This window comes from Setaria viridis, chromosome 1 (assembly GCF_005286985.2).
Source record: "Setaria viridis chromosome 1, Setaria_viridis_v4.0, whole genome shotgun sequence".
Classification (NCBI taxonomy): domain Eukaryota; kingdom Viridiplantae; phylum Streptophyta; class Magnoliopsida; order Poales; family Poaceae; genus Setaria; species Setaria viridis.
The window spans coordinates 22,129,236-22,156,644 of NC_048263.2; the positions used below are offsets into that span (position 1 = coordinate 22,129,236).

General features: G+C 43.6%; 2 protein-coding genes across 4 annotated transcripts; one reads left to right on the top strand and one right to left on the bottom strand.

The window, feature by feature from the left end:
- Positions 1 to 9,074: 9,074 nt before the first annotated feature.
- LOC117851274 (cysteine-rich receptor-like protein kinase 44) lies at positions 9,075 to 20,827 on the top strand. Of its 2 annotated transcripts, XM_034733074.2 has the most exons (8): positions 9,075 to 9,145; positions 9,218 to 9,747; positions 16,148 to 16,342; positions 18,408 to 18,538; positions 18,706 to 18,916; positions 19,594 to 19,831; positions 19,945 to 20,098; positions 20,172 to 20,827. In XM_034733074.2, the coding sequence occupies exons 2-8, from the start codon at positions 9,231 to 9,233 to the stop codon at positions 20,532 to 20,534; spliced, it is 1,809 nt and encodes a 602-aa protein (XP_034588965.1). In that variant the 5' UTR covers positions 9,075 to 9,145; positions 9,218 to 9,230; the 3' UTR covers positions 20,535 to 20,827. The 2 variants fall into 2 exon arrangements, with proteins under 2 accessions (XP_034588965.1, XP_034588956.1); XM_034733065.1 differs by lacking the exon at positions 9,075 to 9,145 and having other exon boundaries at positions 9,153 to 9,747.
- A 1,137-nt stretch (positions 20,828 to 21,964) lies between these two features.
- LOC117851260 (riboflavin biosynthesis protein PYRR, chloroplastic) lies at positions 21,965 to 27,354 on the bottom strand. 2 transcript variants are annotated; one of them, XM_034733053.2, is made up of 10 exons: positions 26,573 to 27,354; positions 26,001 to 26,135; positions 25,365 to 25,464; positions 25,129 to 25,254; positions 24,729 to 25,042; positions 23,981 to 24,100; positions 23,399 to 23,644; positions 23,073 to 23,198; positions 22,667 to 22,730; positions 22,336 to 22,503 (listed from the first exon to the last, which is right to left on the bottom strand). In XM_034733053.2, the coding sequence occupies exons 1-10, from the start codon at positions 27,020 to 27,022 to the stop codon at positions 22,481 to 22,483; spliced, it is 1,704 nt and encodes a 567-aa protein (XP_034588944.1). In that variant the 5' UTR covers positions 27,023 to 27,354; the 3' UTR covers positions 22,336 to 22,480. The 2 variants fall into 2 exon arrangements, with proteins under 2 accessions (XP_034588938.1, XP_034588944.1); XM_034733047.2 differs by lacking the exon at positions 22,667 to 22,730 and having other exon boundaries at positions 21,965 to 22,503; positions 26,573 to 27,353.
- Positions 27,355 to 27,409: the final 55 nt, after the last annotated feature.

A 27,409-nucleotide genomic window follows, 5' to 3' on the forward strand; every position in this document is an offset into this window, starting at 1 on the left:
CTCTTTTTTCCCGAAAGGACATGATATCGGCTTCTTCCCTATGACCCATTCTGCTAGGCCGATTTTTTGCTTCCTCCTTAGATTCAGATCCCTCCAAGTATGCCACCTTTTTATGAAAATTTCTCCGCTAATCAAAAGGGTGTACTTCTTGACCAGCCAATTGGTGAATGATTTGACTCAAGCTTTCGAATTCCTGGGAGGCGTACTTCTTTTTGATGAGTGGCAGGAGACATTGGAAGGCGATATCGGCCAGTTGAGCGTCGGTCAGGACTAGGGTGTAGCATTTGTTTTTGACCTCTCTGAACCTCTACACGTAATTGGTCACTGGCTCCTCGCTTCTCTGCCTGAGGCTGGTAAAATCTGAGAGCTTCATCTCGTGGACTCCTTCATAAAAGTACTTGTGGAATTGTTTCTCCAGATCGGCCCACGTAACGATGGAATTGGGTGGTAGCATAGTGAACCACTGGAAAGCTGACCCGGACAGAGACGACGAGAACAGACGTACCTGCAGAGCATCTTGTGTGGCGACCTCCCCGCACTGGATGATGAATCTGTTTACGTGCTCTACAGTTGAGGTCTCATCCAGCCCCGAAAACTTGGTGAAGTCGGGAACCTTATACCGATGGGGAAACGGCAATAAGTCGTAGGCAAGTGGGTACGGCGTTTTGTATGTATAGGTCTATACCTTCGGCTTCAATCCGAATTGATCTTGAATCACCTCTGCTATCCTTGTTGTCCAATCCACTTGCTGCTGATGAACGACTGGTTGAGGGATCAGCACATGTTGATGGCTCAGTGGTGGGATGGTCGGGTGATGGATCAAAAGGTGCGGTGGATTTTGCGGCAACGTGGCCGACTGAGCGGTTGACAGTTGGTGGCATAGCGAATCTGCCATCTCATCGTACAGCATCATCGGCGCTGCACTTCTGAGTGTTTCTGCAGCATCTGCCCCCCTGCCAATTTCTGACGTGGCCGGTTGATACTGTGGGACCGTCGGCCGGATAGCCTATTGGAACGGTGCTTGGATCGGAGAGTTTCCGTAACCGGTTGATTGGTCCAAACCAGCTGTCGTTGCTGGTGCCCCCCAAGGCACTGAGTTTGAGGGCAGCGACTACACGGAGGGAAGCTGAGCAGGCTGAGACAGCGCTTGCGTTTGAAAGCATGGCGCGCCGTTGTATCCTGGAGGCATTGAGGTGTTGTATCCTCCATGTTGTGTTGGTATCGGCTGAGGAGCTGAGTGAGATGTGCCTGGTAAGCTTCTGACTAGAGTTACAATAGGCGGGGCGTACACTGGCCCCTGATATCCTTGAGCTACTCCGCTGAGCAGGGAACTGATGACGGTATTGTATACCGTGTTGGTCATCACTGAGGATTGGTCGATGAAGGCCTGGTAAACGAACTGTTGAATCATATCGGACATCTTGCCCGAGTCGTCAGCGACGGTGATGTGGCGGGGAGTTGGAAGAGAAGCTTTCTTGACGGTCTCCCCGCTTCTGATACGACTGAAAGATTGCAAGCATGTCTTCCTATATTCTTCCATGTGCCTTGCCAAATCTTCTTTCTAGTCGTCCTTGAGATCTGCTTCCGTAACCTCGATGACGTTGTCTTCGGAGATTTCGGTGGCTTTTGACATGTTGGGCGTTGAAGTGGTCCCACTGGGTGTGCCAAAAGTGTGTTGGTGCTAAAAGTCAGCCGATGACCCTCAACGTCGGACACACAACCCGGGAGAATCTGCTTAGCTCCTGTTCGGGTGATCGCCCTGGTGCGGTTCGCGCGACGTGCCAGTCAATCTGACCTGTTGATTGACAAGGAAAGAAACGTATTAAATCTCAGGGGTTTCAATCGGCTAAAGTTCCGATCTATCTCGAAAAGCGTATCAGCGAATCGGCCGATTTGCTATGAAGATAACCGGCTATGGAACAGCCAACAATCACACAGCGATTGTAAAGAATCTTCTAGAGCAGACTAGACAACGCTACGAAACAACACTTGAAATAGATCTAATCGGCTGTATAATGATAAATAAAAATAACAATGATAAAGCCGACAGTTCAAATCTCAAGCTGGATAACTGGTGATAAAACTAAAACCATAGATAAAACATATCGTTCTAGTTAATATCGATAACTTGTGAATAAATCTAAACGAAACGACAGCGATGCGCCCGAAGTTAAAGCTTAGATATTACTCGATAAACGGAACTTACAGAATCGGCCAGAGATTGTGTCGATGCAGCCCTGCCAACCCGTACGAACTCGTGAAAGAAAAAGATGTATTGGCGAAGTCGCCGACTTGAAAGTAAAGTACGATGAAAAAGTAGATTGTTTGTATTGATTGATGTGTTGTTTACAAATCTCTAAAGATAGCTATTTATAGCTTGTTACAACTGATTTCCTAACCAACTAGGATCTATCTCTAATTTTAAACGAAAACGAATATTTACAAACACAACTCGTATCGGAGTTGGTTATCATACTCCTACGGGCCAATCTTTCTCTATCTTCTTTTTCTGGCCCACCTTAAGCCCATATCGGCCCAATCGCTCCAGCCTTCCAATCGGCCAACCTCCACCAACTCTGTCTGCCAATCGCTTGAAACACTATAGCACCAATCAGCCAATTCCCAACTGTAGCACCAATCGGCTGATTCCCAATCGTAACCTTTAAATCCGCCGCATCGGCCAATCCTTCCCTCTCTTGACGCCGATCAAAACGTGTCAAAATCTGGCATCAACAAAATCATTATATTAACTTTGTCATAGCTTCCATGAAACAGAACTATTTGAATCTTTATGTTAACTTTGTCATAGCTTTGTACATGTTGGCTGATCAAAATTCTTATGTTTGCATAGGATTCTGATTCTGATGATGAGTACCTGATGAGAATTCAAAAGAGGAGACAAATTGCTGATGTTGGTGCCATGCTCGGTATGTACTATTATGACACATACTTAAACAAAGCAGATTATAGGGTTCCTTCAGAATCTGGTTATGAATGGATGATTAAAACACTAAGAAATAGGACATCTTGTTACAACATGTGTAGGATGAATAGGGATGTGTTTAATAGGCTTCATAATGTCCATGTTGAGTCTTATGGATTGAAGTCAATGAGGAGAATGTCATCAGTAGAGTCTTTAGCAATATTTTTATGAATTTGTGGTGCCCCTCAAAGCATGAGACAAGCTGAAGATCAATTTGTTAGGTCAACCGAGACATGCAGTAGGAAGTTTGACAAAGTACTGCGCAGTGTTAGCAAGCTTGCAGCTGATAATCATTAGACCTGTAGACCCTACATTTAGTACTGTGCATTAGAGGTTACAGTCTCCTCAGTTTTCTCCGTACTTTGATAATTGCATTGGAGCAATAGATCGGACATATGTGCCTGTTGTAGTGCCAACTGACAAGGTTGTCCAATATACAGGACGACATGAATACACCAGTCAGAATGTGTTAGCCATATGTGACTTCAATATAAGATTTACTTTTCTTGTTGCGGGATGGCCTGGGTCGGTCCATGACATGAGAGTCTTCAAAGATGCATTGAACAAGTATGGCGACAAGTTTCCACATCCACCTCAAGGTACTTCCCTATTCTATGCTCCACTCCTTCACATAGTTGCAATCCTTTGCATATAAGTAACACGAGTAATATGGATGTGTAGAAAAGTTTTATCTTGTGGACTCTGAGTACCCAAACCGATCGGGTTATCTTTCACCATACAAGGGTACAAAATATCATCTCCCGAAGTTTCGACAAGGACCAGTTCAAAGAGGTAAAAAGGAGCTCTTCAATTATGCACATTCGTCACTAAGAAATATCATCGAGCGGTCTTTTGGAGTTTTGAAGGGGAAATGGCGGATTTTGCGTGATTTATCGGCTTATCCAATGGCAAAGCAAAGCCAAATAATTATCGCTTACATGGCAATTCATAATTTTATTAGAGAGAGTGCTATTTGGGATGTGAACTTCAAGATGGCGGATGATGATGAGAACTATGTTGCACCGTCGGAAGAATCATTGTCTCAAGGAAATGCAGCTACTACCCAACACGAGGACGAAGATCAAAATATGAATCAGTTTCGGGATTAGATAGCTGATGGATTGTTAAATAGGTCATAGCTCCTTTGTTTTGTAACAATGACATTTGTGTTTCCCTGAACATTATTCGGTTTGGATGAAAAAAAATAGCAACACCGGCCAACACTATGGCAGGCAAGGGGCGCGCGCCAGGAAGTTCTTCGTGCTAGGAAGAAATGGCGGGAAGGAAGCAGCCTGGGAGGAGGGAAAAAAAGGAGGGGTAGCAATGATTAGAGGTAATGTGATCATTGTTCAAGTCATTAATTGTTGTTTAGTTTCTACATCTAAATAGGAGAGGACTAAACTTTAGTCCCTAACTAAAGGGAAGTTTAATCCTTAAAAATAAAAATAAGTAAGTGGAAACTAAACACAACCTTACGCAGGAGCCCCTCCATTCCTACTGCCTCGCCCGCGGACACCGGTCCGTAGGATCAGTCCGCTGCCCAGATCGTGTAAAAGTTGACATGGATTTAAACATTTTCCATGCTGACGAAGTTAAATACCGCTTGGCCCACTCAAACATGTGGGTTCTTTTTTTTTGCCAAGAACCCACTCAGATATGTCTTGGGCAAAAGCATTGACGCAAAAGAATGTGCCATTCTTCCATGGAAATGTCTATAATAATGGTGAAGCGATGGCTAGTGCCCAGATTGGAGTATCCTTAAATCTTTTTTTTTCAAATCACAACAGTACAAACGCAGAGTATCCTCAAGCCTCAAAATCCCTTCACAGTAACGAGGCTATTGCTCTTCTAGTTGTCTTTCCAGGGGAGGATCAGAAATGCTATTGTAGTGCTGCAGATGCACCATATCCCTATCTCTGATCCTGTTCAACATTCATTACCTACTCCAATGTTGTATCTTCAGCAAGGACGAGGATCCTCTCATTACCTACAGCGCAAAGAGATGTCTGTGGGCCCTTGTTACTGCTGATTCCTAGGGGTGTGTTTGGTTTAGGGGTCGAACTAGGTTGGAACGGGTTCGACCCCGTCAACCCGCATTTGGTTGAAAATGCATCTAGGTTGGGTCGGACCCAGGAAGGAATATTCCTCCTAGATGCAGGTCGAATGCATCCACCCAAAACGAATGGATGCACTCGACCCACATCAACGTCGTCCCTCTCTGTTCGTGCGTGCAGGCGAGTTGGCGCAGTGGAGGGAGGGAGGGGGCGACGGCCGACGCAGGAAGGGAGAGAGGGGGCGGTGGCCGGCGCGGGGAGAGGGAAGAGTGGCGGCCGGTGCGGCGAAGAGGTAGGGGCGGCGAGCGGACGGTGCCAGCGGCGCTGACGGCATGGAGGAGTGAGCCGGCGCGGGAAGAGGGAAGAGCAGCGGCCGACGCGGGGAGGGAGGAAGAGGGCAGCCGACGGCTGTAACATCCGTAAAATTTACTAACTCAAATCATTCGCTAAAATTCATTTTCAAAATCTTTTGACCGTTGAGCTCCCAGAAAACCTTTTATTCCCGGCGACTTCGCCATCCCGGCACCCAACATTGGCAACCATCCTTTTCTTCCTCTGCAAATTTCACCGCGTGCTCGTCAAAAATCTGTCACGCGTGCCCGACCATTTTCCGCATTTTTCGCCAACTCTCCCTTTCTTCTCTCTCTTTCTTTTTCCCTTTTTCTTTTTTTCTTTTCCTTCTCTCTCTTCCTTCTTCTTCCTTCCTCCTTCTTCTTCCTTCCTCTTTCTCCTTTCTTCCTGGCCGAGCGCATGCCAGCCCCTCCCCTAGCACCTGCTTCTCCCCTGGCCGGCCCCAGCGCCACTCCCCCCACGCTGGCCCCTCTCTCCCTGGCCACCCGACACCCGGCCCCACATGCCTCGCCCTCCGCGCTGCAGCTCCCCTCCTGCACGCTACGCCGACCCCCGACCGCACACCGGCTACCGCTCGCCGCCCCTTCCCACACCGGCCACCGCCCTGTGCACCCTGTGCTCCTCGCCGCCCGAGCCCGGCCCCACCACGCCCTCCACGCGGAGCTCCACTTCGCCACGCCACCGGCCGAGAATCCCGGCCGCCATTAAAACACCTCACCGGCCACCGGCCCCTATCACCCTATGCGCCGCTCGCCCCGCTCCCTCACGCTGCCTATAAAAGGGGGCCAAGGCTCGGCCTCCTCCCACACCACTAACACCGCCTCCCTGTGCGCCCCAAGCACCATCCTTCCCTGCGCGCCGCCCGCCCACGCCAAAGCTCCGACCGCCCCTGCCCACGCTGGCCCCCTCGCTTCCCGTCACCGATTCGCCAAGGTGAGAGCCAAAATTGAGTCCCCACGACCTCCTCTACCTTCCCCTGCCGCCAATCCTCGCCGCCGGCGAGCCTAGGCTAGCTGCCCGCCACTAGGGCGCCCTCCCCAACCTCCCTATGTCTCTACCGAACCAAGGAAGAAGAAAGCCCCCAATTTCGATCTAACCCCCTCCTTTTCCATATTCACAAACCATCCCTCCCATCTCTCACAAAGTTCTCTCGCGAATATACCCTTCCATCTTCCAAAAATATTCGTGAATAGGTCTCTTGGTTCTCGCAGTTTAGTCCTAAAACTTGTTTTAAGCCCCTAATACACGGTTATCTCGTCATTTTATGCGCCAAACTTCCTCCAATTAATCCCAAATTCAACCACGGCATCCTCCAATATACTTCTGCCAAGTCATCTTCAAATTTCATGAAAATACTCATTCCTTCTATTTTCCGTTCTCGTTCTCTGTTCGAGCTCAACGGGTAAAGCTTTAATTTTCTTTTTTTTATTGTGTGCCCGATTGTGTGTGCCGTAGATCGCGGAGTACCCGAGGAGGAGCATGAGAAGGAGTTTGACCGCGAGCCCGAGCCCGAGGACCAGCACCGCGAGCAAGAACTCCCGGAAGGCTTTGAGGACGGCAAGTCCAATCTCACCCTTTTATGCATATTTATCCTAATTTTTCAAACACAACCTATTGGCTTGTTTATAAATTGCATATTGTTTTACTGCTGAAACATGATTGGATAGCCACCCCTTGATTGTTATGATTATTCCTTGGTTGTCCTATATTTATCTGTAAATATGACTTGCTCTGTTTGGATGATAATTACTGCTAGAATGCTTAGGACCTTGTTACTCAATTCAATCATGTCTACAATGTGTTTTGTTAAAGAATAAATGTGTGAGTGTTTTTAAAAGGGGAAATGGGTTTTTGAAAATAAGGGAAAGAAATGCTTAGATGAGATGGATGGATGTTTCTTATGTGAAATGCCAATAAGTTGGGCTCGTACCTTTGTGATTGCGCAAGGTTGGGAGATATCCATCTTGTCACAAATTAAGGAGCGAGTTGATGTGTCATCTTGCCTAACCCAACTATCGTGCAACCACTCGACCGTTGTATGTGGCAACGGCTTAGCATAAATCCCACTAGCTAGTCTATTAGCCATCAGGAGAGCTGGTGAGCAACGGGAGACCATGGAAAAGGAATAAGAACTATGTGAACTTAGGTCCCGGTTAAGACCTCGTTGGTAAGTCGTTAACCCATTGGTTGCTTCCGTGTTGGCTAGTCAGGTTTAGCTAAGGTGAGTAATGGCTTTGTTAGGATCTGCACCGACACTAAGGTGATCGTGCTGCGGTACCCTACTTGTGGGAAAAGTGTACAACCTCTGCAGAGTTAAAACCTATCCGGGTAGCCGTGTCCACGGCAATGGACGAGTTACGGCTTGGTCACATAACTAGTGCTTGGAGATGGATGGTTTTCTTAGCGTGTGTTGGATTTTGGAAGTGTCCGGCAGTTCTGCCGCGAGCTACTGCGGACGGGGAGTTCGGTAGCATTAAAAACTTGGATCCTTTGTGTAGGATCAACCCCCACTTATTGATTCGGTTACTAAACAAATGCTTTGTGAAAACCTTTTGAAAATAAACCCTTGCATGTGTTGAAAATCTAGCTTTATTGCAAATAAACCTCAGCCTTATCCTTGATTTATCCCGTGCATATTCTTGATTGTATCCCCCTCCGTGGATGGGGTTAGACTTGTTGAGAACTTTTGTACTCACCCTTATTTTGTTGCTTCAGAAGAAGATCTGGACTTCGTCACCGAGGATTTCGAGTAGGAGGTCGCTTCCGCACCTAACGCTGCTTGTGGTGTTGCCCTTTGCAGAATGCTTCCGATGTCGCTTAGTTCCGATTGCAGCCCAGAGTCTGAGTAGACGGCAATTTGGATCTGTATCGTTGTTGGTTTGTTTCTCCTTTGGGTGTGGCTTGCCCGCCTGCTCCTTCGGGAGTTGTACGATTTTTGAACCGTCTGTTGAATAAATGTGTTATCAGCCTCCTGAGACTGATATTTGTATCACATTTAATCTCTACTTATGTGGGGATGCTTCAGCGGCGTGGGGAGAGGGAGGGAGAGGGTGGCCGGCGGCGCAGGGGAGGCTGACGCTGGGGAAGAGGAAGGGAGGCCGGCGTGGGGAAGAGGCAGGACCAGCCGATGTGGAGCAAAGGGAGAAGGAGAGGAGAGGAGGGAGAAGGGTGGTGGGGCCCATAGGGGCACAATCATCTTTTCACCGGGTATTTAACGGTTCACAGATGGAAAATCCAACAGAGTGTCATATAACGAATGAACGTTGAACTCGGTGTCAAATAGGGAACGAAAATTTTCTAAGGATCAAGAAAGGAACAAGTAGTTTTTTCTAGTGTCAAATAGGGAATTCTCTCTCCTCACGTGATTTGTTTCACACGTGATTTGTGCCCCACAGCTGCCAAACGAAGCCTCAAAGTGAGAGCTGAGCATCATCTGGCCACATTGGTTTAACGTAGCCACTGTAGCCATCGTGTGTTTTCCTCAAAGTTGACTTCAAAGTCTCCCCCAAGGCCCAAGCATGTAGCGATTGGTCCACCAGGGCATTTCCAATGACTTGAATATCCGAGAACTCAATCTTGTTTTAACAGAAGCCACATGGTTTTTCCACTCAAGCGTGTGGAAATTTCCATCACTACTAGCCTGCCCCCACGGCCACGAAATACCGTAAAGAATCAGGGGCCAGACAGACCTGGCCCCCACGGCCACGGCGACTCCGTGGCCTCATGCGAGGACAGCTAGCCTGCCATAGATAGCAGTGTATTTTTCTCACACACCTACCTCCGTTTTGCCAGAGCTTTAGCTGACTGCCGCGTTGATTTGTCTTAGCAGTGGTCGGCACACCATGCTGCCGTTCGCGGCCATCGTGCTCGCCGGAGCGGCCATCATGACGACAACCTCCGTCGTCGACGCCCAGAACTCCGCAAAGGACTTCGTGGACCTCCATAACGCGGCCCGAGCTGACGTCGGCGTCGCCCCTATCGCGTGGAACAACACGGTGGCGGCCTACGCCCAAACGGTCGCGGCGGAACGGAGTGACAACTGCGCGCTCCTGCATTCCAACGGCCCCTATGGCGAGAACATCTTCTGGGGCAGCGCGGGCGCGAACTGGACGGCCGCCGACGCCGTGGGCGCCTGGGTCGCGGAGAAGCAGTACTACAACTGCAACGACAACTCGTGCAGCGCCGGACAGTCTTGCGGGCACTACACCCAGGTGGTGTGGGCGAACAGCATCAAGCTCGGGTGTGCCATGGTGGTCTGCGACAGCCAACGTGGTATGTTCATCGTCTGCGAGTACGAGCCCAGAGGGAACGTGCTGGGTGTCCCACCATACGCAACCTGCGGACAGTTCAACCGGTCAGGTACGTACTATCAATTCTAACTTGTCCTTCATTCAGCAAAGCTCCATTGTATACTGTTCCAGGTCTTCCATCTACCACAGCAAAGTGAAATTTCGTTGCGCAAAACAAAAGGTAAGTGAAAATTGAAAGAATTTGGTGGAAACGTGGTTGCTAATCTCAACACACCACGAGTACGTGTTATATATATGGGGGAGTCGTAACAGCTTCAGATTATACAGCAGCAGATGTATCTGGGATACGGTTTGGTTGTGTAGGATACAACTTGTTGTACACGAACTCTATCTATAACCAAACCGTATCTTCAACTAAACTGAATCTTGTTTACATGTTACACGTGATAACCACATATTCTAACAAAAATTGGCATCCGCTGAATTTCGTGGCAAAGTGATTCTCCTTATACACCTTGACTTGATTGAGGATATCAACAAGTCTTTTTGTAGATTAAATTTGCTGAACAACACTAGGATTATTTTGTATTAAGCATTCATTCATTAAATATATTCGAAGGATTGAAGCTGTTTGGAGTGCAAGGATTTTCCATGAGTTTCGTAATAAATAAACAATTAAATGCATATAAGTTACATATATGCATGAGTCCCGTAAGTAAAATTATTTATAAGAATGTGGTAGGATGCACGCGTTTTTGGTGGTGCTTGTACACTTGCGTCAGCATCCTTGTAATTGAAAAGATAAATATACCGGTTCAGGTTCATATTGTTCAATTCCAATTAGGTGCCTTTTGGATCCTTGGAATTGAATTCCAATATAATAATTATAATTTAGACACAAATTAATTAAGCTAATATAGTTGAATGTGGAATATATTTGTATATTATTGATGGCTATGGGAGAGATACTTATGTACTGCACTTCTGCTACAGGGAAGCGAGTAGAAGAGTGTGCTATAAGTTGCATATTAGAAACATAGCATGAGGATCGATAGAATCAATTTTCATCTCCCACCTCATGAACTTAAAGACAAATACTTTGGAAAGTTGTAGACACATTCCAAGACAAATACTTCCTCCATTCCAAATTATAAGTCATTCCAATTTCCTTGGAGAGTCAAAGCATTTCAAGTTTGATCAAATTTATACAATGGAGTACTAACATTCATGATACCAAATAAATACCATTAGTTTTTTCATTAAATATATTTTCAGTGTGTGTGTATATATATATATATTCGGTGCCATAGACCTTTGTGATCCCCTCTATAATTTTGGTCAAACATAAAATGGTTTGACTCTTCAAAAAAGTTGGAATAACTTATAATTTGGAACGGAGGAAGTAGCATACAACGGAGGAAGTAGCATACAGATTCCAATTTCTTCGTAATGGAGGGATCCAAACGGGTCCAGAGATTTGTTTGCCTGATCTTTTTAGGCGGAAAGATATTGACACGATTGCATGTCTTTTCGGTCTCATTGATGAGATGTTGTTCTAGTGTCATCGGCATTGCAGCTCAGAATTCACCGCAGGATTTCCTCTACCTCCAAAATGGTTACCGCACTGCAATGGGTTTAGGCATACTCTCATGGAACAGGACCTCTTGGCAGCCTATGCCGAGACTTACGCGGAGAAGAGGAAGAGAGATTGCAAGAAAATTCCATCCGGCGGCCCGTATGGTGAAAACATCTTCCAGGGGGCAGGAGGCACTGGTGCCTCGGATACGCTCTTCTCCTGGTTCGGAGAGAAGCGGTACCACAACTGCACCACTAACAAATGCCAGAGTGGAAAAACGATTGGTAGAGGCGCCCTATTTTTTTTATAGGGACGGGCGAAATTGTCACCCACACCTACAAAACAGGATTGTTACTGTAGCATACCGCCCGCCCCTGGAGAACTATTTGCAGGGGCGGGCCACGGGATGCCCCTGGAAATGGGGGCAATTTCCAGTGGTGGGCGATGGGGTGACCCGCCTTTGAAAATCACAATTTGCAGGGGTGGGTAATCCCATCACCCGTCCCTGGACATAGCTCCCAGTGGGGGACAGCATCACCCGCTCCCGAAAATTATTTCCAGGGGCGGGTGATGACGTGGCATGCCCCTAGAAATGGGTACAATACTTGATGCATAAATGCACCATGGACATCCTCAGCAGATCACTTGGCATAGTGCCTCACTTCCTTCCTAGATGTGACTATGGTAGAAAACAAGCTCACAAAAATATAAACCGTAGCTCACAAAAATAAGTGTCATATATAAACCAATAGATAAGTCATGTCACAATTCAACATAACCACAACCAAATGATAGATCGCACACAACAGATAAGACATGTCACATTACATATGAAGTTCATAGATCACAACTCAACATAACCAAATAACAAATTCCACACAACAGAAACATAACCAAGATTCATTGACAAATAGCACTACTACACTATCCATTTCTTCACTTAGCATTAGCTACTCCTGAGGCAAAGATCCCAAGCATGCCACCTACAATCAAGGTCACAACAGCAGTAATGGCAGCCATGTTGCATCCACCCCCAGCAGCCTTGTTTTTCTTGGCCACACTAGCCTTGTTTTTCTTCCCAGAAGATGATTCAACTCTCCCACTTCCAACTTCAGTTCATTAACATGTTCTTTCATTTCTCCACACTGGATCTTCAATTCACACATCTCCATCTTCATATCACAATTTGCCATCTTTATCTAACTTATCTCATTCAACAAACTAGTGCTTGCCGATGGCTGAGGAGGCTGAAATCCAGCACTTGGCTGAGCTACTGTTGTTCCTAGAGTAGTACCCGCCAATTCATAGTTTGGAGGCACCAAATGGAGAAATTTTTCCTTCAAATAGTTCAAGTACTTAGGTTCAAACTAGTATTGGTCACATGTTCTAGGATCTCCCTACATCAATAACACAAATGCAAGTCAACCCTATGGTTCCAACACTGTTGATTCCATGATGTTAGGGTTGCAATCTTACCTTAATGTTGTTGGGGCACATGTAGAAGATGTAGCCCTCTTTGCTCCTGAGCCAAATCACCCTGAAATTCCACACTTATGGCGGTCAACGAGGGGGAGTGGCACGAACTGGTTGCAGCTTGGTACCGATGATGGGAAGCTGCTCAACATGCCTTCACTTGCTTGTTCTCGATGGATGTCGAGGAGCTAGAGGATGATGAGAAGGTCGACAGCTTGCCCTGCCTCCCTTTTCCTCCTCTGCGGCGGCAGAAGCTGTGGTGGCACGGCTGCGGCGGTGGCGGCATCATGCCCGCACGGAAGGAGCCACCGCGAATGGAAGGCGCCGCAAGAGGAGGGGAAACCAACCGGTAAAAAATTACTACATGTTGGGGAAACCAACCGGTACTAAATTGGCCGCGGCCACGCGCAGCGGCCAATTTAGTACCGGTTGGTCTCCCTAACCAGTACTTAAGGATCCCTTTAGTACCGGTTATTTCAACCGGTACTAAAGCCCCCCCTTAGTACCGAACTAGCAATATCGGTTGCGCAACTGGTACTAAAGGGGGTTCACAACCGGTACTAAAAGGGGTTCCCAACATTTCCACCATACATCGTATCCTTGGAATGTTGATACTGAGATAGATGGACCCCTAGCCAACCATGCTAGTTGTTCTTCAATTGTGTCATCACCAATCAGTCGTCGCCACAACCAAGAGGTGAAAGTGTCAATGTGATGATGTGTAATCCAAGCCTCAGTCTTCCTTTGGTTTGAGGACCGTACAATAGCCTTATTCTCCTCCATATATAGAGCTCAGGACCGTGAAGTGTGCTTTACAAAATGTATCCTCATCGATGTCCATCTGAGCTTTCCTCCCTAGTGTGCTCTTTCCCTTCAGTCTCCCCTCATGGCGTGATATAGGAACTCCAATCAAACTCAGGTCGTCAATAAAGTCAATAAAAAACTCAATAACCTCATTTGTTCCATATCCCTTTGTGATGCTTCCTTCTGGATGAGCAAGATTACGAACATACTTCTTCAGAACTGCTATAAACCTCTCGAAAGGGAAAATATTGTGTAGAAATATAGGACCGAGAAAAAAATCTCTTCAACAAGGTGGACTAGAAGGTGGGTCATGATATTAAAGAAGGAAGGTGGAAAGACCATCTCAAAGCTGACAAGGCATTGCACCACATCATTCTGTAGCTTTAGTAGATTGTTTGGATGGATTGCCTTCTAAGAAATCATGTTGAGGAATACACATAGCTTCACGATTGCTATTTTTACATTCTCTAGTAGAATACTCCTTGGTGCAACAGGCAGCAATTGAGTCATCAGGACGTGGCAGTCATGAGCCTTTAGATTTATGAATTTCTTCTCTTTAAAATGTATTATTGCCTATATATTCAGGAAGTAGCCTGATGGGACCTTGATACTATTCAATCACTCAAACATGCTTTCCTTCTCTTCCTTGCTGAGAGTGTAACTGGCAGAATACAAGTAATGTCCATCATTTCTCTTTTCTGGATATAGATCATCTCATTGTTTCATATGTTTTAGGTCCTGACATGCTTCAATTGTATCATTTGCTTTTCCATATGTACCTAGGAAGCCATGCACGTTCACGTAAAGATTTTTCATCAGGTGCATCATATCGATTGCATTACGGACCTCAAGGACTTCCTAATAAGGTAGCTCCTAAAATATAGACGACTTCTTCCACATAGGTGCATGTCCATCCTCGTCATCCGTAACAAGATGGCTATCGGAGCCCTTGCAAAAGAATACCGTCACATCCTTTATCATAGAAAATACACGTTTACCGTTACTGTGAATAGGCTTAGTACGTTTTTTCCTCCCCTTGAAAATGCTTCCCTTTCTTTCTTAATGGGTGCTTAGCAGGAAGAAATCGACGATGGCCCGTATACACGACCTTCCTACAGTGTTTCAAATACATGCTGCAAGTATCATCTAAACAATGCGTGGAGGCTCAATAACCCTTGTTTGACTGTCCGGACAGGTTACCAAGCGCTGGCCAATCATTGATGGTTATGAACAACAATGCTCGTAGATTAAACGTCTCCTTTTTGTCCTCATCCCACAAACATACACCTTCTTCCTGCCATAATAGTAAAAGCTCATCAACCAACAGTCTTAGGTAAACATCAATGTCATTGCTAGGTAAACATAATTTATTTATCTCATATTTGCAAATGACTAAACTATGAACAAACTCTATATTTTCCCCACAATTTACTTAGCTCAAACATAACATATAAATGAAAAATTTATCCATTGTAGCTTATTCTAAAAATGACTAATTACATGCCTCTATTTCATCTTATTATATCTATTTATCACAATTTATCTTGCTCACATTTGCCATAATTTATTTAGCTCATATTTGAAAAGTACTAAACTATGAAATTATTCCTCTAACTTCATATCAATTTCTTTGACTAATACGAATATAACATCAAAAAAATATAGCTTATTCTAAAAATTACAAATATGAGCTCTAAATAACACATGCATATAAATAAAAATTTTCTCCATTGTACTTTATTCTAAAAATCACAAATTACTCTATCTTTAAAGCATAAAACTTACTATACTAACCATGCATCAAAGGAGGATGCAGTTTCTAACCTTTAGAACACTTGAATGAGTGAAATCCCCACGAAATGGTCTTCAATCCGGCAGCACCTCCCCTATGGCGCCATGGATAGGATGAAGCACGAGCTGTGGTGAATGACTCGGGCAGGAGGAAGAAGAAGGCAGATTTATAGGAGGGAATTTAGTACCGGTTGGGGGCACCAACCGGTACTAATGTGCACCCAATCGGTACTAAAGGGGGTCACGGGGCGGTCCTGGGGGACTAGTCGTTAGACCCGGTATTAATGCTCATATTAGTACCGGGTCCAATTCCAACCGGCACTAATGCAGTGGACAAAAGGTCCATTCTCCAGTAGTGACTCCACCGATTCCTGGTACAATCCTGTCCGACTCCTGAACTGCTCATGATATATCTCACAACCTGATTTGGATTTTGATCATACTTAAGCTAGCTAAGCATGTGAAATGTTACAAGTCTTCTATTGTGAGAGGTAGGACTTAATATGTAGCATCGAATATTTCGTAATCCAATCTTATAAGTTTTTAAAATCATTTTAAATAGTTTGGAAGGAAAGTTATTGTAACTTCAAATAGTTAGTGTGCTTTAAAAGCATACTCCATTGAATTAAATAATACATCCAAACTAATATCTAAGGAATATATGCCAAAGGGATTATTTCGTATGTCAATCCTACATTGTGTTCTACATCTTCAACAAGTGTCATGTTGCAAATTTGTTTAATGTAAATGGATTACTTGCTTCTACGTGCATTACATGCTTCTCTTAGAAGAGTTCCTTCGTGATGCTTACCATAATGCAATTAACTTGCTTTGTTTTTCTTTTATTTGATTGTTCAATACACAGATAACGGGAATGGCAATAGCCCCAAGGTAAATGGCAATAGCACAAGTAGAAACAGCAGCAGCAACCCAAGCAAAAATAAGAGTAATACTCCGATCCTGCAAATTATCCTTCCTGTGGTTACAGTTCTTGGCTTAATATCAGCTATTTTGATGAATATACGGAGAAGATCAAGGCAAAAGAAGAGAAAACTCTCATGTAAGTATCCAATATCACATCCTTAGTTAACTGGCACCTTCAAACCTTTAGATGAAATTTTTGGACAGACCAATATCAAGATTCTTGTTTCTTTCCTTAACTAGCCGTAATACCAATCTCAATGGGAATTTCATATTTGGTGTTCCCAAGTGCCACATATGCAAAAAAAAAAAGCATTACTTGATGATTTAAATAGTCCTTCCAATGTATTGTTTCATAGGAAACATGATAAAGAGAGTAGGAGTATTTATGTTGGAAATGGTGCCCTTGGGTAGTGTCATCTAGACAAAACCCCTATCTCCTCATCATTGTTCCTTTGCCGCATATCAAAATGTTGACATGGCAGCTATTTACTCCTACTAAGATTGCCATGTCAATTAAAGGGACTAAAAAAATCAATAAGTAGAAGAAGCTTCTACTAAATTGTTATTTATTTTCAATCTTTTATGATGGTTCAATGAATCAATTCATTAAAGAAACAAGGGAAAATTAGGTATGTGCCACCACGTTAATTACTATATCGATATTTGACATTCCTTTTTGTAATATTTAGAATCATACCATCACTATGTACACTTGACTTGTCCACTTATACCACTCCCATGCCACTTCGAGTGGCATGAAACTCTATAAAGCTCGATGGAGTAACAAGTTCACAATATGAGGGGCCCTAAACAGCTGTGCTGCGAGATCAACGTCCTCCACAGCCGTATGCCATATCTGGCCCCTCCAGTGGAGAGTGGACGATCTAGCTAGGTTTTGGAGAGCATAGAGTGTGGAAGGGAGAAGTGCTGGTACAGAATGCAAATTGAGATCGATTGAAGAGGTCCACTAGTTACACACAAGGGGCATGGGGCAGGACGGGTTCTGAGATTTCTGGGGCCTGGGGCGAAACTTTAGATGGGCCACTGATGATGCTGTTTCCAACAAACACTCAGAAGGTGCATAAAAAAAATTCTCAAACACGTAAGAGAGCAGCGTATCATTGCATTAATAGTAGAAGAAGTTGTCGTGCATAAAAAATCATCATCCATATAAAGCAACTTATATATGGATATTACCTTAACAACGGTCCGCTTGTCAAAAATCACTATAGAAAATATTGGTTTATCTAGTAACGTGTACCACTTGGTTGATATGCCTCCAATCCCAAAACCCATCCCGTCACAATGAACTCGTGCAGTTTGATTTCTAAATAGCGGGCTTAGGGGTTTAACGGCTAGACTATAAAAACAACTAATAGTGGGCTAAATGAAGCTATAACGGACATAGCGGTTAAATTGTACATGAGTACAAATAGCATATACTGCCTCAAATAGCTAAGTTAGAATTGAAAAGCTTACAAGAAAACCAAAACACCCTATCAATATGTTTGACCATTTTCTATGGCGTACCTTGCCATTGCTCAATTGTCTAGAGTAGATATATACGCATGGGTTTCCCAGATTTTATAATGGCTCCTCCGTGTGATTCTATAACTCATCTTTTTAATTGTTTTCTCTTCTTCCTTTTTTTCACTACTGGATGTATAGTTTCAAGATGACATGACGGTGTTGAAATTAAAAAAAAAACTAGTTGTGGGTATTACTGCGTTAGGGAAAAATGACTACCTATAGAGATACACCTCAGTACTGCAAAATTGATATTAACAAAAAAACTGATATTCCTAACGACAAAATAATCAGGATTCCTGACAGAGTTAATGGGAGTGACACATAATGGACTAATGGAGTTAAACCCGATGACAAATAATATCCATAATCTTTTATGGGAAATATAAGGCACCAACTTATTTTTTAATAGCAAATAAGGAAATTTCTACTTATCTTTTAATAGCAAATAAGGAAATTTCTTTTCCACTAATGTGCATCGTGTTCTCAGCTTGTGGGTCCCCATGTGCCAGCACACCAAGAATTTCACCGGGTGATATGATCCCCCAGATGAATTGCATATACATTTGCATGTATAGCAAGCTGCCTAATCAGCATATGTGTCTCTCCTATCTCAGTTACAGTCATAACAAATCCTTGGGGTTTAAAAGAAAATATATGCCTTTCATCCACAGGTGCACCTAGTTCAGAGGATATTGAGGAACTTAAGTCAGTGCTGCTGGATGTATCCATCATCAGAGCAGCAACACAAAATTTTGCCGAAGAAAATAAACTGGGTGAAGGAGGCTTTGGGCAAGTCTACAAGGTAATAAAAGTTAAACTTTGCATCTATATCTCACAAAAATATTTTACCATGGTTCCTTGTCAACTCATTGCCATATAGTGCAAACACAAGTCCATCGGTGCATAGTGACTATTACATTCACTTTAAGATTATGTGATCGTTGAATACTTCAAGTTGATGCTTTACAGGGTTTGATGCCAGATGGACAAGAAATAGCTGTAAAGAGACTTGCTAGGGGTTCTAAGCAGGGCTTGCGTGAGCTAAAAAATGAGCTGTTATTAGTTGCCAAGCTCCAACACCGGAATCTCGTGAAACTAATTGGTGCCTGCCTGGATGGAGACGAGAAGTTGCTTGTTTATGAATACGTTCCAAATAAAAGCCTGGACACATTAATTTACGGTATTGAAATTCTATTTCATTTCTGTTTCGGATAAACTTGAGTTCCACTAGTACATGTGCTTATTTCACCACTTTATAAACAAAATAGTGTAGGAGACAGAATTTAAAAAGATTAGTAGGTCTTTCATGAGTGAAAAACATGTGTAATCTTTTTTATAACAAAAATGATGTAAAGTTCGTAATGAAGCTGAAACATAACATCCTAACTTTTCTTTGGATATAACATGGTAGAGTTAAATATTACTGGTTGAAACGCTCTTCGTGGATGAGTCTTCGAGCCAGAGTAAACGGCCCAATTATGGGTCTATTTGATTTTTTCTTTGATTTCCTTCAGTTGTTAAATATATTAGATCAGCTTCAAACAACATATAAATATATAATATCAAATCAACTAGAGTTCTCAAAAGACCAAATAAAGGCCCAGAACAAAAATGCAGCTCCCACTTCTACTGAGGCCTGACTCTTATTGGAGTATGAAAAGCTGCCGCTTCTATTTCCATTGTCCCAGGTATGGACTGTGGGAAATCATGCTTTCTATGCATTAGCAAGAATTCCTAGGAAGATTACGTAATTCCTTTAAAGAACATTTCACGGTTAATTCATTTACTTTAGTTTCCATGTTCTTTGATATCGATTGGTTTTTATTACTTTATAACAACACATCCCCCTCCATGCAGATGATGAAAAGCGTGACAATATGGCTAGGGACACAAGGTACAGGATAATTTGTGGCATCGCTCGAGGCTTGGTATATCTACACGATGAGTCCCGTGTGAAAGTAATACACAGAGATTTGAAGCCAAGCAATATTTTATTAGAAATGGATATGAATCCAAAGATATCTGACTTCGGGTTGGCAAGTGTGTTCGAGAACGATCACTCAAAGCATATCACAAGAAGAGTCGCTGGAACCTAGTTAGTTTATGTAGATTCAGTTACACTACAAATTATGTTTGGACTTGTTGAGCACCTAAACTATTCATCATCATATTAGATTCTCTCACCGAAACTACTTTTCAAATATGCAGTGGATATATGGCACCTGAATATGCGGTTCTTGGACATGTTTCTACCAAATCAGATGTCTTTAGCTTCGGAGTGATTATCCTGGAAATTGTGACTGGAAGAAAAAACAGTGTCTCCTCGTCGGAAGCAACGATGGCTCGGCATCTATTAAGCTATGTAAGTCTTTGGTTTGTAATTTTCTCAATACTGAGAGTTGGTTAAATAGCTTTGTGATTTGCTATGTGTGCAGGTATGGGAAAATTGGACCAAGGGAACAATTACAGAGATAGTTGATCCATCATTGCGACGTAGTTGTGCTGAAAATATGGTTCTCAAGTGCACACACATTGGGCTATTATGTGTCCAAGAAAATCCAAGTGATAGACCCAACATGTCACGTGTGATCCTAATGCTCGTTGGAAGGTCTACTACCTTGCCGCCTCCTTCTAGGCCTGCATTTCTCTTTAGGTTGGACGACGCAGATCAATCCAATCATAGGTTGGACGGCGTGGATCAGTCCCATTATGAAGGTGCTCTTGACCTACAAGGACGCTCAAACAAATCAAATTTATCACTCAATAAGGTGACGATCACAGAACTTGAACCAAGATAGTCCCAATTTTATATTAGCTACTAGAGTAGAAAAAGTTTGGAAGAAAAAAATCATTCGAGCAAGCAAAGTGTATGCATATATAGTATAAACATCTGCAAATTGGATAAATTATAGTACCGATCGTTTAGTCTCGGACGCAAATATAGCTAGTGCAGGCAAGGCATGAGACCGTCTCTGGACATCCGGAGTGAGGAAGTTAAAAGGGAATGCTGTTATATCTGTCAAAGATTCTGCACGGCAGACTGCGGCGCGGTTAGCAATCTCAAAACTTAAAAAAAAGATTTTGCACGCAATTTTCGTGTCCTCTCCCTTGTATCATGTTTCATTTTTCCCCCAAACCGTTAACTGTATTGTGTGAGTTTACAAGCCCTGCTGGGAGGGCTCCTCTCAAACCGGCTCCTTGCTAAGCTGGACCCGTGAAGCTAAAAAGTTAGCTTTATCGACTCCTAGTTTATTTTTTTCTTGATTCCCGAACCAGCTATTTGCTATGGCGTTGCTACAGTATCAAAATAGGTGAAGCCGATGCCTGGAGGAGCTATGTGAAATGGGCGCTAAAGATAAATGGCAAGAGCGACAAAGTGCAGGAGACTTTGAATGACTTTACTTGCGTGAATTTTTTGTTGGCCCGGCCAAGGTACGGAATGGATGGGTGCGGCTTTAGCTGAGAACCAGGAGTTGGCGCGTGCGCGCGGGCCCTGGTGGTGACCGCGTATGGAATGGCGGGGTTTCAAGGATTTGATGCTATATATGCAACCTGATAGGTTTCCAAATGATAGCGCATTTTTACGGCAACCAATGCAAAATCTGGCACTTGAGTGAACACAACTCAACTCCCTTCCATGGATAATCCCTGGTTTCCTTCCACATCTGGTGTGTTTTTTTTATATGTAAAACCACCACCCGTCGTTTCCTTCCAACTCGCCCGGTATGATCAAGGGAAGCGCCGCGTGGAGAGACTGATGGACGAGGTGAGCGAGCTTGCCACGGCGAGGCGCGAAGGCCCATTACAGCCGGAGCCCGGAGGTGTGGCCGTCGGTGCAGGAAGCTACGCGCGTCCTCTCGCCCGCTTCAATGTTCATCGCAAGCTGGAGACCGTCAGGGCCTCCGACGGATGGTGGAGACGCGCCTCCAGAGCATCAGGGACGGAATAATCGAGCGCCAAAATCCTTCTACCATGTAACAAAGCGGGTCCATCCACTGAGATCTTATATTGTACTATTTGTGATTTGTAGTTGTGGAAGTTCGTCGGACTTTTCTTAGTTGCAAGCCCCAAAAACTGTCAACTCTGGTGATTGTTTTCGGGTTGTACAAAAATTGATACCACGAAAGTCTGAAAGGGATAGCATCTCCCTGAATTTCACCCCTGGCACGAACGTTAATTTGCAGGTGAGCATAATCTTGTTCATCAACCTATATGGTTTCTAATCCAATGGCCAAAAAAAAAATACTCCATCTTATTCACACTTTAATTGAATAGTGCAGCACCAACCTTTTTTTTCACAGTTTTCTTCAGGGCAAGGAAGCATCACCTGAGCTTTGGATAGCAAAAAAAAAAAGAGAAGGAAAACCAAGCATAGATAATTGAACAAAATCTCAATAGCGGTTGCTTTCACTGCCAGATGTACTGTACTAATCGAGAACCAACCCGCCCAAAATGCCTGATCTTGCAATCAGCTCTCTTGCTAAGCAAGATTGCCTCACCTGCAAATCAAGCTGCATCTTCCGCCTTGACACTTGCTGGAAACGTCCCCAGAATCTCTGATCTCAGCTGCATCAGCAATCTACCCAAGTAATTCAAACCTTCACCCTCGCGCCCACCGCCCCAAAATAAATCATGGGGCGATGCCTCGACAAGAACTGAGCCCGCCGTTGAAAGCAACATATTAGTCAGACTAGGGTAGGTTGCAAACTTGCATTTGATAGCTCTGTACATCACATCGATTTTTTTAGTCTCCCAATCTGTTCGTACCTGAAAAGCAAAGGCAATTTAAAATAATAATCACACAGTTTACTAACCAAGAAAGTGTGTGAAAATAAACGAGCTATACTGGAGTAAATGTAGCAGCCATTGTAACAATGTACATGTACTACAATGTACCAATAACTAGTAACTGACAGACCATACCACTTACCTTTCAGGTACCTGAAAAGCAAAGGTAATTGCAGCCATAGAGTTATATGCCCTACAGCTAATCCCTATAAAAAGACAGCATGGAGTCATGGAGATGTTTTGCAACAGGCAATACATAGTGCAGTGAACTTTGACCAGAGGGAAGTATGTATAAGGGAAGTCCCAGCCTAATGCCATGATTTTGCACTCATCTGTTTTCAATAAGCAAACTTTGATGGCATTATAATGGACTTGCTTTTCAAGCATGTATTTATTTGTTACTAGATTCACGAATGGTATATTACAATTAGCAAATGATAAGTGGTGGATATTAGATGCATAAGCTCCTCGTTAGGAACTGATCAAGATTTCCCTTCATCCCTTCCCACCATAGTCAGGTTAAAGGAAAGCACAATATTCAGACATACCAGTTCTGGGAACTCTTTTTGCCGGGTCCTTCCTATTCTAGCAGCCTCTTCAGGACTCTTTGCTAGCTTTATTTCTTGGATAATGGTTCTTGCTTGAGGATTGTCAACTCCAACAAATTTATGAGCCTGAAAAAACATTGGGGGCTTATAGACAGTCCAAACAATGATATTGCACCTATAAAAAAACATTTTTATTGAAAAAAAACAATGATGTTGCTAGGTTCTATAAAGTAAATAGAAGGCTTGCTGGCACATTATGATCAAGAATTCCTTCCCGTAGCAAAACAGAAAGGCACACATGTAGCAACAAACAACAGAAGACAAACCTGGTAATAGTGTTCCACTGTTGGCCATGTGAAATAATCTCCATTATCATCAGGCATGTGAATTGGATGGGAAGAAAAGTTTGAGAAAGCCCCAAAAGTATCCCAAGTCTTGTAAAAGGAAATAATATCTGTTTCATATGGAGATACTTCTGGATCAATGGAAGGTATTTTATCCACTGATGGTATAACTGGCGAAAGGTCAGGAATGGGTTGGATGAATCCACTTATGAGCATGTCCCTGTCAATCTGCAGATTTATAAGAAAAAAATTATAGAATATGTAACAGTTGTGAACTAATGCCACATGGCATAGATATGCCTGCAGCAGTGCATATTTACTCAGATGGGCAGTGTAAATAATATAATATGAAGAGAACAGTGGTAGAAGAGATTACTGAACCAAGACAAAAATGTGGGAATTGCTAAATTCTATTAAGAAAATATGGGCCACTGCTACAGAAGAGAAATACAAAGAAACAGTTGCAAAATGAAATGCATGTTAATAAAAGTGCAATGAATCAACTCTGTCAGTTTCACTGATATGCATAGAATGAAATGTATCTGAACTAGAACAAGAGTTGACCTGCTCATACGTTACATCAATAAAACTAATGGCCTGGGTCATTTGACTCATCCCTAATTCACCAACTGGTGTTGGTGCATTTACTCCCCCAACTATTTTTGGGGCCACGAATGCACAGACCTGCAAAATGGTACAAATTCATGATTGTAAGTTACGATCTCAAATAGAGTACCTGCTACATAACAAGAATATGATGACATGAAGTGAGAAATTCTGAAAAATATAAGCCAACCAATAAAAAATAAAGTGAATCAGATTATGTTCATCTTGCCAAAACAATGATGAATCTTCATATATTCATACTCACTCCAGTCATAATTAGATGACATTTTGGACAGCAAAAAGCAATTAATTATAAATCAAATTCGCAGTCCAAAACGTAATATATTATGACCAAAGGTAGTATGTGATTTATAAATGACAAGAGATGTAATTGAAAAAAAACCTATATATATACACATATTATCCATCCAATCCTATACACTTTCTCTGGTTCCATGTTTATTAGTTGCTTTGACCGCAATAATTTTTATTTAATTGCTCACTAGGATTCGAACTCGAGACCTCTAGCGACGATACCATATTGAACTGCATGCATTAACCAATTCAACCAGAAATATGAAGCTGGTGAGAGATAGGTGGGCAATTCACTTATACTTCAAGACCTATGAACTACAACTAAACTCAAACCCACGATATACAAATGAACACATAAGACATTATAGAAGACCTAGCAAAAAAGGTTCACCTTATGAATAACACTTGCGGATATAGCAGAAGCTGCTAAGGTCCCACCACATTCCCATAATACAGAAAGATAACCACGATCATAGCAATATGACATAACATCTCTTGGATTCAGCATGTCGAACTCTACTACTTCAACACCTTTCATAGCAAGCTTCTTTTGGAAATCTCTCCGAGCCCCTCTTTGAGTTGCGACAATTGTATAGGCTTCGTTAACATTCCATAAATTTGCTTCCTCAGGAAGGTTGAGAGACTGTGACATCACTATGCGCACTGGAACATGCCCCTTAACATGCCTTGCAGTTAACCGAGGATCTACAATACAACCAAAAAACTTTAACTTTGTGTGAATGAACACTATGAACTATAGTTAATAGAATGTTGTATTAAGTGATCGGTACCGTCAAAGCGCACTGTATTTCCGCCAACAATAACAGCATCGCTTCTACCGCGTAACTCAAATACACGCCCTCGGGATGCTTTACCACTTACCCAAGAAGCATGTCCACTACTTGCCGCTATTTTTCCTGCCCATTGATGAAAATGAAAAGAGGTATAAGTTGAATGTTATAAATCAATTGTGTATTTTAATAATTAACCCAACTAATATTAATAAGCCGAATAACATATGTCTCACCATCTGCTGTCATAGCATACTTCAGAACAGAGAAAGGGACATTAAATGCAGCTCTGTAAAGTAATGGAGCATTTACAGTGAGGCATGACTTCAGAGCTCCCTACAGTTAACAACATAAAAGTTAACAAATTGGTGAAGGCAAGAACATGATAACTATATTTATCTGACCCACTTATTAGAAGAACACATAAAACACACACAAAAACATGTGTGTTTCTTTTAAAAAAAATCTCTACTGTAATTGCCCGAAGTCACTCTTAATTGTAGACATGTAAATCGGTTATCCTTCTCTTTTCCATCTTTTAATGATTTGTCCCATCCAAATTATTAAACACCTAGAGAAAATAAATCTAGTGATAGTATCTCCATTGAACTTGAACATCTAAAATAAACATTGACAAATCAATAGACTTATTCACAATTTTGTGTTCAAGCCATAATAAACCTATAGTCTTTACATTTTCCATATCATAATACTAGTGTCAAATTCACAAGATCAAAAATCAGAGTTCAGAAAGCCAGATATGATTGAAGAAATGCATAATTAATGCATGGTTGCACAGATGGAAAACAACAATGGACACTAAAGCTTTTAAGAAATCAAACACTAAGAAAAAAATGTAAGAAAAGAATCACCTCGAACGGCTTAGTCTGCAGATCCTCCCCCACAACATCAACTTGAATGCCTTCACTTCGTAATGCTTGAATTGCCTTCCCTCTCAAGTGCTTCAAGGGATGTCTCAGACCCACCACAACTCTTGCAATTCCTGCCTACTAAATCATTAGTATACTGCTTACACACTGAGGAAGATCAATCAAGTTAATGCCAGTGGGTTAGACCGATTCCTTTACTTATGCGACAACAAGTTTTATGTGGACAAATGTACAAGTGCCCAAAAAAACTTATGACTGAAAGCTACTCCAGTGTTATCATCTTTGCTAAAACACACTAATCTGCAAGGTACATTGATTCAAGATACTTAAATCTATTCATCCCCTCATGATTTAAATTTATGGTTTAAACCCGCAAAATTGACACTACCTATGATCATTTAGGACCGCGAACCAGATATTATAACAACAAGAATTTAATCTTAGATTCTTAACCCAACTGATTCCATCACCATGAGAAAACTGAGGGAATTTCAAGTGCAATAAATGGCAAATTTGGACAAACAGATGAGAAGGGAGGCAATTTCGTCGAGCACCTGGACGAGGGATCCAATGGCGGTGCTATCCCCGTAGCAATCCCCGGGCTCGAGGTTGAGGTACGCTGTGGCGCCGCGCGCGTGCTCGCCGGCCTCCTGTGCAGCGAGGAGCTCGGCGCAGGGCGTCCCCTGCGCGTAGAGGAACCCTTCGCCGACCACGAAGGACTCGGCGCTGTCATTCTCACGCTGGGGCCGCGCGATGACGCACCCGAAGTTGGGGTGCGGGGATGTGAGCCCCGCGGAGCGGTCGGCCACGTCGGCGGCCCGGCTGAGGAGGTCGGCATCGTGCTCGTGGGGGGAGTGAGAGGCGGGCACGGGGGAGGCGGCGGCTGCACGTGGGGCGGGGACGCGGAGGCGCGTGTGGACGGGGAGGCGGAGGAAGGAGGGAGCGGCGGCTACCGGAGCTGGCGCGACGCCGCGGAGGTGCGGCGGCGGAGGAGGCGGCGGCATGTTTTGCGGGTGTGGTGGGGGCGTGGGGGCCTGGAACTGGTGGAGTGTGTTCGGCGTTTCGCTAGGCGGGAGTGGGCCCGTTTGCTTTGGAGTAATTCGGCGGCATCATTTTATAGTTCGGGGGAGGGAGGAAGAAGAAGGATGTTGTGGGCGACGGTGCGAGGGAGTGTCGGGGAATGACTGGAGCCCGGAAGTGGGAGCGGCTCGCGGGCGGCGGCGGAGCCCGTCAGAGTCGGAAGGGAGGCAGGTCAGGGTGGGGGAGCTTAGGGGAGAGGATGAAGGAGGCAGTATTGTCATGTCGAGGAGAGGAGGAAGAAGGCGGCTGGGAAGAAGATAATGAAGAGAATGTGGAGCATCAGGTCTGAGTTATTGAGGACCTGTTTGATA

What these genes read in the sequence shown, in the direction of transcription:
- LOC117851274 (XM_034733074.2), top strand. Translation starts at nt 9,231, where the DNA reads ATGCTGCCGTTCGCGGCCATCGTGCTCGCCGGAGCGGCCATCATGACG. An exon ending in AGAAGAGTCGCTGGAACCTA is followed by an intron (nt 19,832 to 19,944) that starts GTTAGTTTATGT and finishes TCAAATATGCAG; the next exon opens with TGGATATATGGCACCTGAAT. An exon ending in CTCGGCATCTATTAAGCTAT is followed by an intron (nt 20,099 to 20,171) that starts GTAAGTCTTTGG and finishes CTATGTGTGCAG; the next exon opens with GTATGGGAAAATTGGACCAA.
- LOC117851260 (XM_034733047.2), bottom strand. Translation starts at nt 27,022, where the DNA reads ATGCCGCCGCCTCCTCCGCCGCCGCACCTCCGCGGCGTCGCGCCAGCT. An exon ending in GTATGCTATGACAGCAGATG is followed by an intron (nt 25,255 to 25,364) that starts GTGAGACATATG and finishes ATCAATGGGCAG; the next exon opens with GAAAAATAGCGGCAAGTAGT. An exon ending in CAGTGGAACACTATTACCAG is followed by an intron (nt 23,199 to 23,398) that starts GTTTGTCTTCTG and finishes ATGTTTTTTCAG; the next exon opens with GCTCATAAATTTGTTGGAGT.